The sequence below is a fragment of the Bos indicus genome, chromosome 12 (assembly GCF_029378745.1).
Source record: "Bos indicus isolate NIAB-ARS_2022 breed Sahiwal x Tharparkar chromosome 12, NIAB-ARS_B.indTharparkar_mat_pri_1.0, whole genome shotgun sequence".
Classification (NCBI taxonomy): Eukaryota; Metazoa; Chordata; class Mammalia; order Artiodactyla; family Bovidae; genus Bos; species Bos indicus.
The window spans coordinates 11035173-11053838 of record NC_091771.1 but is presented as its reverse complement, the minus strand read 5'-3'; the positions used below and the strand labels follow the sequence as shown (position 1 = coordinate 11053838).

General features: G+C 38.4%; 1 protein-coding gene across 2 annotated transcripts in view; it reads left to right on the top strand.

Moving 5' to 3' along the window:
• Nucleotides 1-18208, top strand: part of SUGT1 (SGT1 homolog, MIS12 kinetochore complex assembly cochaperone) — a 40837-nt gene extending 22629 nt beyond the window's left edge. For both annotated transcript variants that reach the window (XM_019971191.2, XM_019971192.2), the window contains exons 11-13: nucleotides 4609-4699; nucleotides 8720-8901; nucleotides 18082-18208. In XM_019971191.2, coding sequence (XP_019826750.1) covers nucleotides 4609-4699; nucleotides 8720-8901; nucleotides 18082-18183 — 375 coding nt within the window. In that variant the 3' untranslated portion in view covers nucleotides 18184-18208. The remainder of the gene's footprint in view (nucleotides 1-4608; nucleotides 4700-8719; nucleotides 8902-18081) is intronic.
• The last annotated feature ends 458 nt before the right edge of the window (nucleotides 18209-18666 follow it).

Genomic DNA, 18666 nt, shown 5'->3' with positions numbered 1-18666 from the left:
CCATGGACTGCAGCACGCCAGGCCTCCCTGTCCATCACCAACTCCCGGAGTTCACTCAAACTCACATCCATATGTAAGCATTAAAAGTGAAGTAGATAAAAAAGGAATTCATAGGAAATTAGTCTCTCCCCTTTTGCCTTTTAAGAAAGCCGCTTTAAATGCTTTATTCTGTGCATTTCTTTTAATGAATGGAGTAAGTATAATTTCGAGTTCAAGTCAGCTTGTCTCAGTTGAAATAGAGCTTTGACTTGGGCTTTATAAAGGCCTCTTTGTTCATAATGCACAATTACTCAGGTTGTAGTGGCTTTCAGAGATGCCAATGCTAGTGTGTGCTGCTATTCAGGTGAAGCGAGGGACTTTTTATAGACAGTTCTTAGTACAGGAAAATGTGGTGTGAGCATGGGGTGCCCCATGGCTGAAGTTAAAGGATACTGGTGATGTACACACTGCTTGTGAAGTCTTCATTTCTAGATAAGTTGAAAATTAAAGGAGTAAGATGCAGTTTTAAATTTTACTATAATATTAATAGTCCTTTTCAGTAATTTTTTGTGTCATTGCTGACTGTTGGATTTCTGTCCCTTTTTGATAAAGGTTGCAACAGTGACAACTGAAAATGACCAGAGTCCTCATACTGGGTGTGAGGAAATAGTGGCAGTATTTCGCTTTATGCACGTTAAGTCATAGTTCACTTTACAGAATTCTGGAGATCCTTGTAAATGTTTGTTTTTATGCATGTAGAATTTAAATACGTGTGTTACATTTAAAAGACTGATTGTTTTGCTTCTTTTCCAGTGAGATTTGTTTCATGTTTTCTCTCATGAACACATTTTTTGTTACATTTCTGGGCACCTTAAGAAAATACTCAGTCCACACCCCTTTTATACCCATCACTTCATATCTGACTGAAAATACTGACAGATTACTGTTAGTGTTTTCTTAAAGTATTTTAAAATGAAGATTTTAAGGATTTTCTCCCTAAACTCTTTTGGTAGAAAGATTACCAGCAATTGCTACTTTAAATGATTCATCTTCACCAAAGAGATCAAAGAACCAAAGTGGACATAATAGGCTTGTCTTTTGGGTGTTTTTCTTACTTAAAAAGTCGTGATTATTTTCTTAGAAAAAACATTAGAATATAAAATTCTAACTTGATTCTTAAAACTATTTGCATAATGGTTATTACTGTGTTTACCAGCACTATAAATGCTGATTTCTGCTAGGCTCAAATTGGGGCTGAGCATTATTTGAATAAGGAGAATGTAAGGTGATAAGTGCTCTGTGAGTGTGTGTGAGGGCTAACACAGTGCTCTGTGAGTGTATGTTAGGTAGATTCTAGGGGACCAGCCTTGATTAGAGAGTAAAAGATGCTTTTAGGGAGCTCTTAACATTTCACTGTAATAAGCGGCCTTAGTTTAGCCCTCAGAAGTCTTCATGGTCTGTCTTGCACCTTTTTTTTCCGTCTATTTTTCACTGCTTTAACGAAAATCCTGGACTTGAGGCAAACTGGTCTTCTCTTTGCTGCCTGATGACATTGTCCTTTCTTACCTTGGGGCTCTAGTTTTTGGCAGTTCCCTTTGCTTCTGGAGACCCTTGCCATCACTGTAAATGCTCCTGCCTCTCACAGCCCTCAAGGTGCCTGGAAACCTTCCTGTTCACAGCCAGTGTGATCTCTCCTGAGTGTTTAGAACATTTAGTTGCCTTTCTTCAAGTGCTTCACACACTAGTGAGTGGTCAGGGATGACCACATATTATTTTTTAATATGTAAAAAATCCCTCACATTCCTGAAGACTATACCTTGCTCGTGGTAGATGTTTGATGATTATTGAACCAGTGATTGTAAAAATGTTATCATTACTTGTGTTATCAAAGCAGGCCCATTTACCCAATGCACAGTAAGGCAAACACTAAGACACTGATATTTGCAGAAGAGAACGAGTTTATTCATGAGGCAGCTGAATGAAGAGACAGGAGAACAACAACAAAAAATCTTATATCTGCCTTTCCAGAGGCGACAGACTTGGGATATTTATGGGATAAAGAAGTAAGGTGGTCTGAGGGGTGGGGGAAGGGAAGGATGATGAAGTGAAGTCATTGGTGTCCTGCATAGGCATATCTGAGTCACACGTTTCTTCATGAGATGCATGTTCAGAAAATGGCATTAGCATGATCTGAGGGTGACATTTTTTGGCCCTCTGAGGTCAAACTCATGGAGGCCCAGTTGAATGGTCAGTGGTCTTGACCAGTTTTAACTGGGCATGACTAGCTCTATGTTCCAGAAAGAGTTACCATTACTGTTGTGTGTTAGTTACTCAGTCATGTCTGACCCTTCACAACGCCATGGACTGTAGCCCCCCACCAGGCTCCTCTGTCCGTGGGATTCTCCAGGCAGGAATACTGGAGTGGGTTGCCATTTCCTGCTCTAGGGGATCTTCCCAGCCCAGGGGTTGAACCCTGGTCTCCTGCATTGCAGGCGGTTGCTTTACCGTCTGCAAAAGTAATTGTTGAACTTTGCTTTTTGATATTAGAATACCTTCTTATATAAATGTGGATATGTTATACATCATTTTAATGCACATTTCTTTCATTTTTTTTTGCTAATGACTTACTACTTGCTGTTTGTATTTATTTTAGACTAGGGAAATGATGTTAGATAAAAAGAAAAATTAGAGCAGTTATCTTATTTGAGTTCAAAATGGGTCATAATGCTGCAGAGACAACTCAAATCAAGAACTCATTTGGCCCAGAAACTGCTAATGGATGTGCATCGAAGCTGATCTCTTCCAGCTATGTGAGACGTTGCCGAAGGACTCGGTGTTGACTGTTCTGTGGTCGTTTGGCGTTTGAAGCAAATTGGAAAGGTGAAAAAACTGGATAAGTGGGTGCCTCATAAGCTGACTGCAAATCAAAAACTCATTGTTTTGAAGTGTCATCTTCCCTTACCCTTTGCAACGACAATGAACCATTTCTCAGTGGATTGTGACGGATGGAAAGTAGATTTTGTACAACTGGTGATGACCAGCTCAGTGGTTGGACCAAGAAGAAGCTCCAAAGCACTTCCCAAAGCTCAACTTGCACCAGAAAAGGTGACGGTCACTTTTTGGTGGTCTGCTGCCTGTCCCAATGACTACAGCTTTCTGAAACCATTGCATCTGAGATGTATGCTCAGCAGATGGATGAGATGCACTGCAAACTGCTGTGTCTGCAGCTGGCCTTGCTCAACAGAAAGGGCCCAGTTTGTCTCCATGGCACTGCCCAGCTGCACATTGACAACCAGCACTTCAAAAATTAAACGAATTAGGCTATGAAGTTTTGCATCATCTGCCATATTTACCTGACCACTCACCAATGGACTACCACTTCAAGGATCTCGACAGCTTTTTGCAGGAAAAATGCTCCCACAGCCAGCAGGAGGCAGAACGTGCTTTCAAGAGTTCATTGAATCCAAAGCACTGATTTTTACGCTACAGGAATAAACACACTTATTTCTCGTTGGCAAAATGTGTTGATTGTAATGGTTCCTATTTTGATTGATAAAGATGTGTTTGAACCTAGTTATAACGATTTAAAATTCATGGTCCAAAACTGCAGTTAGTTTTTCACCAGTGGGTCACTAACATAATGACCCATACGTCAGAGGCGTTTTATATAGTTGGTGCTTAAAGGTGTCTTCATGCTACACGAAACTTGGAGGGTATGCAATTTGCAAGAACAATTAAAGTGACTTCAGTCAATAAAGGCAAGTTACAGGATGTTATTATTAAGCAAGTTATAATTTAAGGGATCTAACTGATGACTTCCCTTAGTTTTACTTGTTTTGATATTTTTATACAATGAAATAAGTTTTTCTACTTTGAAACAGGTTAATGTACACACATACATAGTAACTCCTTTAGAACAGTTTCTCAGTGGTGGGCACTGTTAGCATTTGGGGCTGGGTAATTCTTTGTTGTGGGTGTTACCCTTTATGTTGTAGGATATTTATATTTAGTAGCACCCCCTTTCCTTTCCTCAGGAGCTTCCCAGGTTGCTTAGTGGTAAAAAAAAAAAAAAAAAGGCCACCTCCAAATGCTGGAGATGCAGGAGACACCGGTTCAACCCCTGGGTGGGGAAGATCCCCTGGAGGAGGAACTGGCAACCCACTGCAGTATTCTTACTAGGAAAATCCCACAGATGGAGGAGCCTGGTGGGCTACAGTCCGTGGGGTCGCCGAGTCGGACTGAGCAACTGAGCAGACACACACACAGCCTCTCCTCACCTGTGCCTCAGTTGTGATGACCCAGCAGTGTCTCCAGACATTGCCAAATACCCCTCGGGGACAAAATCACCCCAGTTGAGAACACCGCTTTAAAAGAAGAAAAGCATGTGGATTTCTAGACTCTTAATTGTAATTTATAGTGTGTATGTGTATTGTTTTTGAAGGTGGATTTTAAGTAGAAACAAAGTAATTGTTTCAGAGTTCTCCGAATTTAGCTTTTTAATTTAGCTTTGGAAGCAAGGACACTATTAATTCTTACAAAACATTGATAACTTAAGGAAATTGCTTTTTCTTTTTAACTGTTTTCTGTATTTTACATTGAATAATTGATTTTGTTTGGTGTCTCCTCCAGATTGAAATTAAAATGAAAAAGCCAGAGGCTGTGAGATGGGAAAAGCTAGAGGGGCAAGGAGATGTGCCTAACCCCAAACCGTTCATAGCAGGTTTGTTTTCTGGCCTTGATGAGCTTTAGATTCATATCGTGTTATATAGTTGAAATTAAATAGTGATGAGTATTCTTTCTACTTTCATTATTTATGTTCTCAAGATAAAATACACGGAGTATAATATGGTTGCTCTGTAATGAATACAAAATATTTCTTAATGATGGTTCTAACTTCTTAAACTCCATAAGAATACAAATGAATGGCATCAGAGCCCAGAGGGAATTGGAGTTTATTGTTTACCATGTCAGTTTGTGACATTGGCTGGGGATTGTTTTTGTGTGTTGGCCTTTGCTGTTTTTTATGTGTAATAGTTTTACTCTGCTGATATATTTCCCGCTCTTCCTTTCTCCCCTCTTATTTATGCCTTTCTGTTTCTTCTAAAATAGTCAACTCTAATTTCCTGGAATTTCAGGGCTTCCCAGAGAAGTGTCTAGCACATTTCACTATTTTTCTAAGAGGTGGAGGCAGACAGCTAATGAAGACCTAAGGCAAGCCTATGAGTAGAGTAGAAAACAAGGGTTGATTGCTTAATCCTTTAAGGAAAAGACTACTTTATGTTGGGGTCAATTCTAAGCATAGGCAGTAGACAGGTGTTTTTCTAATGCAATGATTAATCTGTGGGACGCACTTAGACCTACAGTCTAAGGCTGTATTTTATAGCAATGACCTCATTAATGAATGGAGAGAGATTACCTTTTGATTAGAGATAATGCTCTGATTTGATGACTAAAATGAGGTGACTTTGTTTCAGCTACTTTTTGATTTTTCACTGCTTTCTTCTGTAATACAGAATACAGCTTCATTGTGGCACCTTGTAGAAAATGCCAAGTTCGCCAGTAGAGCATTCATCTTCAAATTTTATTTTGAAATAATTTTAGGTTCTAATAGAAGTTGCAGAAATACTCGAGTCCGATGTACCCTTCACCCGGTTTACTTGCATGATACTGTCATAGCTAACTGTAGCTAACCTACAGCAGAGCCAGGAAATTTACCCTCGCAGGTAATTTTTTGGAATCGAAATGCTTCAAGTTGGTATATAAGCTGTTTATTAAGCTTCTGTGCCCTGCTGTATGTGAAAGATTTGGTAAAGATGTTATGTGCTTCTCATGGGGCCGACTCCCAGAGATTTTTGGATTGAGGTTTATATATAGCTTAAAGCATTTCTTTAAAGAAATATTTTAAATGTAGTGTCTCACCTAGTTCTAGCAGCAGCCCTGTATAGCAAGTGACCTCGTATTGTTCCTCCTATCTTACGGGCTCAGAAAGGTTAGACATCTTGCCTGAGATTACCCAGCAGTTTCCATTGTCCAGGACTAAATCCAGGTCTTCAGAGTCCGGGTCCGGTTCTTCTGCCCCATGTGTGATACTGCTTGTTGCTGCGTTTTCTAACAGTGGGAAGTCTGTGCTGACATGAGTAGCTTTACAGTTAGTTGATGTTAGAGTGAATAAGCAAGAAGTTAGGTTACCTGTCTCTGAGTAGCTCATCTGCCACCTGCAGGTATTAATGTTTTCTGAGATTAAAGATTTTTTTGGTGTTATAGATACAAACTCTTTTTAAACTCAATGCCTTGAATATTCAAGATGGTATTCCTCCTGACCGGTTTTATATTTTGTAAGGGGTTAATGTGCTTGTCAGATTGTTTGACAAGCTGGAGACTGCAGATAAGGGCAAGTTGTTAACCTATCTGTGCCAGCTTTCTTATCTGTAAAATGGAGATGAGAACTGTGGTCCCATCTGGCAAATCAGCATCAGGATTAATTAAACCCGTGTGTCCTAAGTTCTTAATTTACCATTGGCATGCGTTTTTTGTTTTCTTGGCTCCTAGTGAAAAATGTACAAAAGATAGAGATTACTGGTAGAGGACAGGTGGATAGAATTTGGAAAACAGTTTGCTTGCCCTGTATAAAACTGGTGTGTTGTCATTTTGTTTTGTTAGGGATTGGGTGGTGAGATGGGCAGGGAGAGAGGTGAAGAGAAAGGATGGAAAACAGAGTGAACGATGAGTTTCTCAACTCTTTTGAGAAAGGGGATATATAGAAAGGCAATAGTGGAAGAGGGACATGTAGACTAGCATTAACATGTCCTAATTCATAGGGAAATTTTGAATGTTTTTTTCTAAGGCTCTCTAGCTGTACCATCCAGTGTAGTAGCTGCAAACCACCTGTACCTGTTGACCACTTGGAATATGACTAGTCAGGATTGCGATGTGCTCTAAGGGTGAAATACATACCAGATTTTAGACTTAGTGTGAAAAGTATATACAAAATATATTAATACTTTTATATTGATTTCATGTTGAACTGATACTGTTTTGGATGTGTTAGGCTAAATAAGACATTTTTTTAGACTACTTGAAATTTTAGAATTATATTTGTGACTCACATTTGTGGATTATATTTCCATTGAATAATGAACAGAACTGCTCTTAACGGTTCTTAGGTAATCTGGTTAGTTTCTTTTAAACTATTTGTGTGTCAAGACCTTGTTTCCCTTGGTCTTTGGGGCAGCTTTGGCAGTGCCCTGAATCTCCCTGGGCTGGTTGCCTCTCTGGCTGCAAGCAGCCTCTGTTTAATCCCTATGTGCCCTCCAAGTAATACTATTTCCTGTGTGCATGTGATGTGGGCACTGACCTCTGGATCATCATGTAGTATTTTTCAGCATTCAAGAATTCTTTATTGTTTCCTCCTGTTGAAGTAATCTGGTATTTTTAATGTGGTGAGAGGATGGAGTCTTAACTCACTGTCAGATGGCATGGCAATGTCAAATGGCATGTCATTGTTTTCAGTTTCAAATTAAAAATATAAAGATATAAGTACCTTAGGAGAAGCTGCTTTATACACACACACACACACACACACACACACACACATCAATATCATTTTATGTATTTTTGGCTTTGCTGGGTCTTTGTTGTCACACGGCCCTTCTCTAGTTGTGGCGAGTGGGGGCTGCTCTCCAGTTGGATGCGCAGGCTTCGTCTCTTGGGGCGCGCTGGCTCTAGGGTGGGCAGGCTTCAGTAGCTGAGGCGCATGGGCTCAGTAGTTGCAGCTCCCGGGCTCTAGATCCCTGGCTCAGTAATTGTGGCACACAGATTTAGTTGCTCCGTGGCATGTGGTATCTTCCTGGACCAGGGATCGAAGTGGTGTCTCCTGCATTGACAGGTGTATTCTTGACCACTGAGCCACCAAGGAAGCCCTAGAAGCTGTATTTTCTAACATTTGTTAAAGCTTTGTTTAGAGAAAGTTTGTTAATGAAGTATCTATTTTAAAAGTCAATATTTTTAGAATTGTTGGTACGATCTTTGCACCTTTTCTGTAAACATCAAAGTTCCTGTATGTGGGCTTCCCTAGTGGTCTGTTGAGTGATTAAGAATCTGCTTACCAATGCAGAGTGCACCAGATTGATCCCTTATCTGGGAAGATTCCACATGCTGTGGGGCAGCTAAGCCTGTGTGCTACAACTACAGAGCCAGCACTCTGGAGCCCGTGGGTTGCAACTCCTGAGCTTGTTTGCCACAACTCCTGAAGCCTGCATGCCCGGAGCCTGAGCTCAGGAACAAAAGAAGACACTGCAGTGAGAAGCCTGCACACGGCAAGAGTAGCCCCCAGTCACCGCAATTAGAGAAAGCCTGCAGCGGTGAAGACCCAGCACAGTCAGAAATGAATAAAAATAAATGGGTCTTAGAAGTTCCTGTATGCTTCTCACACAGTTTCTCCTATTAGTAACATGGAGGGTTTCTTTGTTAATCTAGTTTTGCATAATGTACCAAAAGTTTACACTATGAGTTATTTTGCTCAAAAGAAATTTACAGATTTTACATTATGCTTACTGATTCAGTCTTTAGAGGTTTTAAATGTTAATTATTGATTTATATATCAGAAAGACATCTATTACAAACATGAAATCTTTAATGACTTAAACTATTTGCTGAGATGTGTACACCATGGTCACAAAGTTACGTGTGCTTGACACAATTGACAAATGTTGATTAATCACTTCTTTTTTTTACTCCATAGATGTAAAAAACCTATATCCATCATCATCTCATTATACAAGAAATTGGGATAAATTGGTCGGTGAGATCAAAGAAGAAGAAAAGAATGAAAAGTTGGAGGGAGATGCAGCTTTAAACAAATTGTTTCAGCAGATCTATTCAGATGGCTCTGATGAAGTGAAACGTGCCATGAACAAATCATTTGTAAGAACATAAACTTTAAGAAAATCTATTATAGTAGTAAATTTCAGAAATTAAAAATATAAGTAAAGAGATCAGATTGTATGTACTGTAGTTGGGAGACCATTTTAAATGGGCTTTGTCTGACCATGTCTTCTTGCTTGAAACTTAATTATCTTTCAAGAAAGTTGGGGACTTGTGGAAGAGGTGAGAAACAAATGGTGTGGTCCACATAAATTTTTTTCATCAGGGAGTTAGAACTGGAAAGACTTGAGATCCCAAGATTAGAGTGGGTGATAGGAGTTATTCTAGTCAGATTTATCACAGTAGCTGAGTGAGTGTCCAGTGTTTTCCATCTAGTAGCATATGTAATCTCAGTGTCAAGGATGAGGAAGATAGAAGGGAGACTTCCAGAACAGTGCTGGGCAAGTGGTCGGTGCACTTTGATTATCCACTGGTTTGTTAATAATTTCTGTTAAGAAAATTCAGGCTCTTTGCCAAGGCATGAATACCACCTGAATTAGGCCTCAGTTCTGTAGAACTGTGTAGATTTTGCTTGAAGCTGTAATCATTGGACTTTCACCTGTAGCTCTGGAAGTGTCACTGTCTTCTTTTAAAGCATTTATTTTTACAGTAGAAAGTTAAAGTTAATATTTAATAATTAAAATTAATTAACATACGGGTAATAAGTGTGTTTGAGGCTTAGATATTCCATATCAAGTTACCACGTGGTAACTGATCATGACTGTGCTTTTCACTATTGCTTTACAATTTTTTTATATTAAACTTTTTACATTGAGATAATTGTAGATTCACATACAGTTGGAGAAAGTACAAGAGATGCCTTCTATCTTTTATGGATTTCCCCAGTGGAAACATCTTGCAGAATTAATATTACAGCCATGATGTTGACAGTTAAGATAGAGAACATTTCTGTTGCCGCAGGACTCCCTCATCGTTGTCATCTTATACCCATTCACACCCTTCTTTCCTACCTGTCCTTAGCCCATGGCAGCCACTAATCTGGCGAGTTTGTCAGATACGGAGTTTGCAAATAGTTTCTCCCAGTCTGTAGCTTGTCATCTTCTTTTCTTTAGCAGAGCTGAAGTATAATTTTGATGAAGTCCAATGTATCAATTTTTGTTTTAGGATCATGGTTTTGGTGTCAGGTTCTAAGACCTCTTTGCTTAGTTCTAGATCTCAAAGATTTTCTTCTGTGTTCCTTTTTTTTAAAAAAAAAATTTACCTATTTGGCTGTGTGGGTTCTTAGCTGCTGATCTTTGTTGCCTCCTGCGCCATCTCGTTGCAGCACGCGGACTCTCTAACTGGGGTGTGCGGGCTTCAGTAGTTGCAGTGCACAGACTTCGTTGCTCTGTGGCATGTGGGATCTTAGTTCCTTGACCAGGGATCGAACCCACATCCCCTGCACTGCAAGGCAGACTTTCAACCCCTGAACCACCAGGGAAGTCCCTGCGTTCTTTGTTTTAATAAAAGTTTTTCTTACTTACTGCATCTTAGTCCATGATCCATTTTGAGTTAGTTTTTATATGAAGTATGAGATGCAGGTTAAGCTTTTTTTTTTTTTGACCTGTGTATGTTCAGTTGCCCCAGCACCATTTGTTGAAATGGTTGTCTTTCCTTCCTTGAATTGCCTTTCATCTTTCTCAAAAATCAGTTGAGCATATTAGCATTGAGTCTGTTTCTGGGGTCCCTGTTCCATGTTCTGAGTGTCTGTTGCTCTGTTAATAACACAGTCTAACTTACTCTTGCTATTTTAAGTCTTGAAATTGGACTGATTTATTTCCCCTACTTTATTTTTCATTTTCAAAATTGTTTTGGATATTTCAGTTCCTTTGCCTTTCTATAAATTTTAGAATAGATTGTCTAATGTGGAAAAAGTCCTGTTAGGAATTACATTGAGCTGTATACCGGTTTGGAGAAATTGACATCTTTACTGTGCCGAATCTTCCAGCTTCATTTATTTAGATCTCTTATTTCTTTCATCATTGTTGTACACTTTTCAGCATTTAAATCCAGTATGTGTGATACACCAAAGTATTTGGGTCTTTCTTTGAGTGATTGTCAATGGTATTATATATTTAATTTTCTTATGCATGTGTGTGTTGCTAGTGTCTAGAAATACAGGGTTTTGTTTGTTTTTTAATGTTTATCTCGTCTTCTGTGACCTTGTTGAACTCACTGGTTCTGGGAGATTTTTTTGGTAGATCGCTTGTGATTTTCTGTGTAGACAGTCTTCAAATAGGAACAGTTTAATTTCTTCGTTTCTGATATGTGTGCTGTTTATCTCCTTTTATTGCTATACTGATTGACTAGACCTCCCATTATTATGTTGAATAAGATTAGTGAGAGTAGACATCCATGCCTTGTTCCCCATCTTAAGGGAACAACTGTTCAATGTTTCACTGTTAAGTATGATGTTAGCTGTAGGTTTTTGTAGATGCTTATCAAGTTAAGAAAATTTTGCTCTGTTTTTGTTTTCCTGAGATTTTTTTTTATCATGAATGGCTGTTGACTTGTGAAATGTTTTTTCTGCTTTGAATCAGTATGGTTAGGTAGGTTTTTTGTTCCTTTAACCTGTTTAAGTAGTGATTTTATATGATTAATATTATTTTCTTCATGGAACCAACTTTGCACCCTTGGGATAAACCCCACTTGGTCAGTGTATAATTCTTTTTGTAGTATATTATTCAGTTCTGTTTTCAAATGTTTTAAGCATTTTTGTATCTGTGTTTATGAGGGATATTGGTCTGTAGTGTTCCTTTTTTTGGTGCCATTCTTTTCTGGTTTGGTATCAGGGTAATATGGGTAATACCTCATAGAATGAATAGGAAAGTGCTCAGTCCTCTTTTTTGAGGGGAATGGATTTGTAGAATGAGTGATAATTTGTCTTTAAAGATTCTTTAAACCAATGAAGCCATCTAGGCCTTGATACTTCTTTTTTGGGGAGGTTTTAAATTATGAATCTCATTATCCTGATAGCTTATAGGACTGTTCAAGTTAACTATTTCACATTCAGTGACTTGTGGTAGTTTGTTTTTGAGGGATTGGTCTGTTTTGTTTAAGTTGTTAGTATGATTTCCTTCTTAGCCTTTTGATGTCTTTGGGGTCTGTGCTGCTGCTGCTAAGTCGCTTCAGTCGTGTCCGACTCTGTGCGACCCCATAGACGACAGCCCACCAGGCTCCCCCGTCCCTGGGATTCTCCAGGCAAGAACACTGGAGTGGGTTGCCATTTCCTTCTCCAATGCATGAAAGTGAAAAGTGAAAGGGAAGTCGCTCAGTCGTGTCCGACTCTTAGCGACCCCATGGACTGCAGCCTACCAGGCTCCTCCATCCATGGGATTTTCCAGACAAGAGTACTGGAGTGGGATGCCATTGCCTTCTCCAGCATGGTCTGTAGTGATAACCCATTTCATTCCTGTGATAGTAATTTGTATTTTCTCTCTCTTTTGTCTTTGTCTTGTTAGGGTTTGTCAGTTTTACTGACTTCACCCTCTTTTTTCTTGGTTCCCCCAAAGAATCAGCTTTTCTGTTGATCTTAAATTTTTCCTGTTTTTTATTCTAAATTTCATTTATTTCTGCTTTTAACTATTTTCTTCCTTATGCTTCAGTTCAGTTCAGTCGCTCAGTCGTGTCCGACTCTTTGCGACCCCATAAATCGCAGCACACCAGGCCTCCCTGTCCATCACCAGCTCCTGGAGTTCACTCAGACTCACGTCCATCGAGTCAGTGATGCCATCCAGCCATCTCATCCTCTGGCGTCCCCTTCTCCTCCTGCCCTGAATCCCTCCCAGCATCAGAGTCTTTTCCAGTGAGTCAACTCTTTGCATGAGGTGGCCAAAGTACTGGAGTTTCAGCTTGAGCATCATTCCTTCCAAAGAACGCCCAGGGCTGATCTTCAGAATGGACTGGTTGGATCTCCTTGCAGTCCAAGGATTTGGGTTTATTTTGCTATTCCTTTTTTTAATAGGTTCTTCAAATGTGTGCTTAGATTATTGATTCAACTCTTTAATTTCTGTTTTCTATTATATGTGCTTATGCTCTATGTTTCCCTCTCAGGAATTTTAACTGTCTCCTACAAATTTTTATTTTATATTTTCATTTTTATTCAGTTCAATATATATTTTTATTTCACTTGAGACTTCTTATTTTAAGTATATGTTCCACTTGAAAAGAATGTATATTCTGCTCTTGTTGAATGGAGTGTTCTGTAGATGTCAGTTAAATCCTGTTGATTGATAATCTTAGTGAATTTTTAAAAAATATTCTGAGTGGATTTTCTGTCTTACTGTTCTGTTCATTGTTGACAGAGGGTCTTCAGCTACAATCATGGATTTATTGATTTCATATTTAGGTTTTGTGAATTTTTGTTTCACATATTTTGCAGCTCTGTTTAGTTCATATGTGTTTAGGATTGTTACATTTTCATGGTGGATTGCTTTTTTATCATTATACAATGTCATTCTCTAGCTCTGGTAATTTTTTTGCTAATATTAATATAGCTGATTATGTCTTTTGTTTAATTTTTGCATGATATATCTTGTTCCATCCTTTTATTTTCAGTCTGCCTAAGTCATACTTTTTTAAATTTTAGTTTTTAAAAATTTTATTGGAGTATAGTTGATTTACAGTGTTGTATTAATTTCAGGTTTACAAAGTGATTCAGTTATATATACACACACACATATATTCATTCTTTTTCAGATTCCTAAGTCATATTTAAAGTATCTTTTGGACAGCATGTATTCATGTCATGTTTTTGTTTAATTTACTCTGATGCTACTGCTGCTAAGTTGCTTCAGTCGTGTCCCACTCCGCAACCCCATGGACAGCAGCCCACCAGGCTCCTCTGTCCACGGAATTCTCTAGGCAAGAATACTGCAGTGGGTTGCCATTTCCTTCTCCTAATTTACTCTACCAGGCTCTTTTAATTGATGCATTCGGACCAGTTACATTTAATTATTGATACATTAGGACTTATGTCTGCCAAGGAAGTTTTCTCTTTGTTCTGTATTTCTGGTTTTGTTTTTCCTGTTTTCCTGTGATTACATGAACATTTTTTAGAATTTCATCTTGATTTATCTAGTATTTTTTAGTGTATTTCTTTGTGTAGCATTTTTAGTGGTAGCTCTAGGTTTTATATTAGCTATATTATACTTCTCTTAGTCTACTGATATCATTTTTTGAAACCGAGTGACATTTAGAAATGTTACCTCTTTATGTACTTTTACCTTTTCTCATTTATAATTTCTTAAATATTTCTTGTGCGTACATTTAGAAATCACATCATAAAGTGTAGTAATTCAGAAAACCTAAAAGAGGAAAAGCAAGTTCTCCTGTATTTCTCTGTCTTGTGGCCTTTCTTTATTCCTTACTGTGTTTCAGGGTTCCAGTTTCTACTGTTTCTTTTCTGTCTAGAGAGGTTCCTTAAGGCATTCTTTCAGAGTAGATCTGTCTATGACAAATTCTCTGTATTGGCAAGGATTTCTTTGGGTTTATACTGATTGGGATTTGCTCAGTTTCTTGCAACCATATATTTATGTTTTTTGCCACTTTTAGGATATTTTCATTCATTGTATGTTTGAGTACCTTTTCAAACCTGCCTTCTTTGTTTTTTTCTTCCTGAAACCTGATGACACAAATATTGGATAGTTTGTTATAGTACTACATATTCCTGAGACTCTTCATTTTATCTCTCTTCTCTCTGTCATTCAAATTTATATAGGTTCGTTTTCCAGTTCACTGATTCTTTATTTTCTCTATTCTGCTCTTGAGCCTGTTCACCGATCTTTTTATTTCAAGTGTATTTTTCAATTCTAAAACTTCTATTTGGTTCTTCTTTATATCTTTCTTTACTGAGGTTTCTATTTCTTTTATTTGTTTCAAGCTAGTTCATAATTCTTGTTGAAACATTTTTACCCTGACTGCTTTAAAAGTATGTCAGATAATTTTAACTTCTCTGTCATCTCTGTGTTAGCATCTATTGGTTGTCTTCTCTTATTAAACATATAGTCTGAAATCTTTCTGGTTCTTGGTGTTTTTCATCAGTGCCAAGTGGTACCTAATTGAAACCTGGACATTTTCATGTTATGAAACTGTAGATCTTATTTAAACCTTCCTTCTGAAGTAGCTTTCTCTGATAACCACTCTGGCAAAAGAAGGGAAGTCACTGCTTCACTATAGCCAGGTGGCGGTAGAAATCCACGTATCCCACTCTGCCTCTGTAGACCCCCCAGGGCCACTCCTTGTTACTGCTGGGCATAGGTGGTTTCCACTGGGCCCGGTCAACAGAGGAGGCCAGTTCATGGTACCATAGCATGGATCGAAGTCTAGGCTCTTCACGGCGCTGGTCTGGGTGGAGATGGACCACAGTCTTCACTGTGGTCTTGACTGGAGTGATTACTGTCTAAAAGATTTCTGTTTTCCTATTGGTCTTCATCCTTTGGCTAGAGAAAGCAGCCTTTTGTTGGGTTTTTTTGGTCACACCCTTTGGCATTTCCAGCTTCTGCAGTTCCAACTCTTGAAAAAATGAGGCAAAAGAAAGCCCAAAGAACTCACCACCATGTTGTTCCTTTGGTCCCAGGGTCTCTAGCTGATTTGTCCTCTTATAGTTGTTATTTAAATGACATACAATGTTTTTAGTTGTACTTAGTGGAAAGAATAGGAAAAAGTATATTAATGCCTCCAAAAGGAGAAAGCAGCCCCCCCCACCATCCTGCTCCCCACCCCCCCCACCCCCCCCCCACCCCCCGGCCACACACACACTCTGCAGTTTGTGGGATCTTAGTTTCCTAGCAAGGGATCAAACCTATGCCCCCTCTAGTGGAAGCATGGAGTCCTAACCACTGGGCCCGCAGGTAATTCCCAGAAATTAGTTTAAATACTGACTTTTTAAGAGCTTGCTAGACAAAATAGTGTGTAAAGTTTCAAAGATACAGAATCTGTGTCCGTTTTCATATAGAAACTTTGCTAATTGTAATTGAACTATACACACACATAAATAAGCCCTCTGGCAACATTGATCTGGAACATAGCAAGGACTTGGCTTCTGTCCTTGTGGGAATACCAGCATACGTTGGAGAACTGTGGATTTAATTCTAGACTGCCATTTTAAAGCAAATCTTGCAATAAAGTGAGTCATACTGTTTGGTTTTCTAGTTTGTATGAAAGTTACATTTACACTATGCTGTAGTCTGTTGAGTATGTAATAACATGTCTAAAAAACAGTGTAGGTACCTTAATTTAAAAATACTTTATTGCTAAAATATGCTAACTTTATCATCTGAGTCTTAAGCAAGTCATAGTTTTTTGTAGGAGTAACGTCAGAGATCACTGGTCACAGATTCTCAGAACAAATATAATAACAATGAAAAGTTAGAAATAGAAGAGACTTAGCAGAATGTGACAGAAACATGGAGTGAGCACACACTGTTGGAAAAGTGACTTAGCAGCTCACTTGATGCAGGGTTGCCACAAACCTTCAAGTTGTAAAAAATGCAGTACCTATAAAGTGCAGTAAAGGGAGGCACAATAAAATAAGGTCTGCCTGTACAGAGAAGCAACTGTGTCTCATCTGTAATCTCTCAGTCTAATTGGGCAAGAAGACCAAGTGTACAGAATAAATCAGGGGAGTGCTCAGATGCACTGCAGTCCATGAGAAGAAAGGGGAAGATAAATGTCATCAGCAAACATGATCAGGTTATAAATTAAATCTGCTGTTTTCAGTTCTGTTAGGAGTAATTTATTATATAGACTTGTCCCATTTTATGCAGTATTTTATTTGAAGCCTACTATGTGCCAGGCTACTGCATTTAAGTACTGGTAAATATGTATGGTGTGTATGGTAAAGTGTTGATCTAGCATTTGAGTATTGGTAATATATATGGTAAAAATATGTATGCTAAAGTATTGATCTAGCATGGAAGTATTGGTAAAATATGCTCCTTGCCTTTTAGAAACTCTCAGCTTTAGTTTGAAGCTAGGGGTGGAAAGCAGGTATAAGAAAGCAGATCCTTACAATTTTAACAGAGCAGTGTCATCCAATTTATATTAATGGTAATGTTGCTCACCCAGTAGACAAATCTTACGAGAGAAAGTAGCTAGGATCCTAAATAGGGTCAAAGGAGGCCACAGAGAGACGGTGCCATATCAGACTTGGAGGATGACATGTCAAGCATCTCTCTCCATGGGAGAAGAGCATCCCATGCGGAGGAACCCAGGGGAAGGAGCTTGGCAGAGAGTGTGGGGCATTGGCATTGTTTTGAGGCTCCAGTATAGTGGTAGCATGTACAACTATACATTCACCAATAACACAAGTTGGTTATTTTTAAATGTTTAGGTTTTTAACAACTTACTTGCTGTGATCTAAGTCAGTGATTTTTTTTTTATTGCAGTAAGATTACAAATGGTAGTGGTGTTTAGTCACTAAGTCATGTCCAACTCTTTTGTGACCCCATACGCTGTAGCCCACCAGGCTCCTCTGTCCATGGGATTTCCCGGGCAAGAATGCTGAAATGAATTGCCATTTCCTCCTCCAGGGGATCTTCCTGACCCAGGGATTGAACCTGCATCGGCAGGCAGGTTCTTTACCACTGAGCCCCCTGAGAAGCCCCAAGATAACAGTATCTAGAGCTTTATATTTTTAATATATTTATGAATAGGATTGTTGGTAGCTGTTATATTCAGTGGGTAGTAAATAGATGGCAGATTCTTTCCTGAGATGCTATATCTGTATATGTATGTACCTTGATTCAAAAATAATTCCAGTGTACACTTGCATGTATTTGGCATAGAACATTAAGAGACTCCTAGAGTTCTGTCCAACCAGAAAGTTTACCTTGCAAAATCTTTATTAAGCCCTGCAAAAGAGATTATATCATCATTTTCCTTGGGAGCCAGTTTCATCTGAAGGTAGTTTTTCCATACGTATCTCTATGCTGAGCAGCAAGGAGACATGGTGTTTTATACGGCAGTGTCTGTGGACATGGTCCTCCTACGTAACTAGAGTTTCCTTTTCAGGTTTTTACAAAGTATAGTAACTTACCTGGAAAGCCTAACGTTAAAATATTGTGTGTGTTGAGCCAAACATAGCTTGTGTTTGGTGCTCTGTGCTTGGAACATTTTTTGAAAAATAATTGTTTGGATTATATGGTCCAAGAATTAATCTATTTTTATTTCTTATTGCAGATGGAGTCTGGTGGTACAGTTTTGAGTACCAACTGGTCTGATGTAGGTAAAAGAAAAGTTGAAATCAATCCTCCTGATGATATGGAATGGAAAAAGTACTAAATAAATTTGTTTTCACTGTATTGCATATATTCACCTAACGCCCATTGTGTATTAATATTGCATTCTTGAATTTTGAACACTGAGTACATCTTTTCAAAGATTATACCTCTTTACCTCTTTGTGCTTTAGAAATTATTTTCCTTCAAGTGTTCTAAAAGTCTAATGAAGATCATATTTTATCACTTTTGTCCTTAAGGATTTCAGATATGCTAAAATGGAATGAAGTATCATTTGCTACTAGACAGATTATTTCTACCTAGTAGTGGGAGTGGAGAAATCATTAATGGTTGTATCTTGGGTAATTGCCTTATTTTTGATGCAGTATTCTATTAATAATTTATGAGACCTGGCAACTTTGGGTGAGCATAGATTTCTCAATTTCAGTGTTAGATCATTTGCTTTTAAAAACTGCTTTTGAATGGAGTTGTAAATACAATTTTTCTATGAAAAAGTTTGGTTTATTTACCTTTTTCTTAAGTTTTT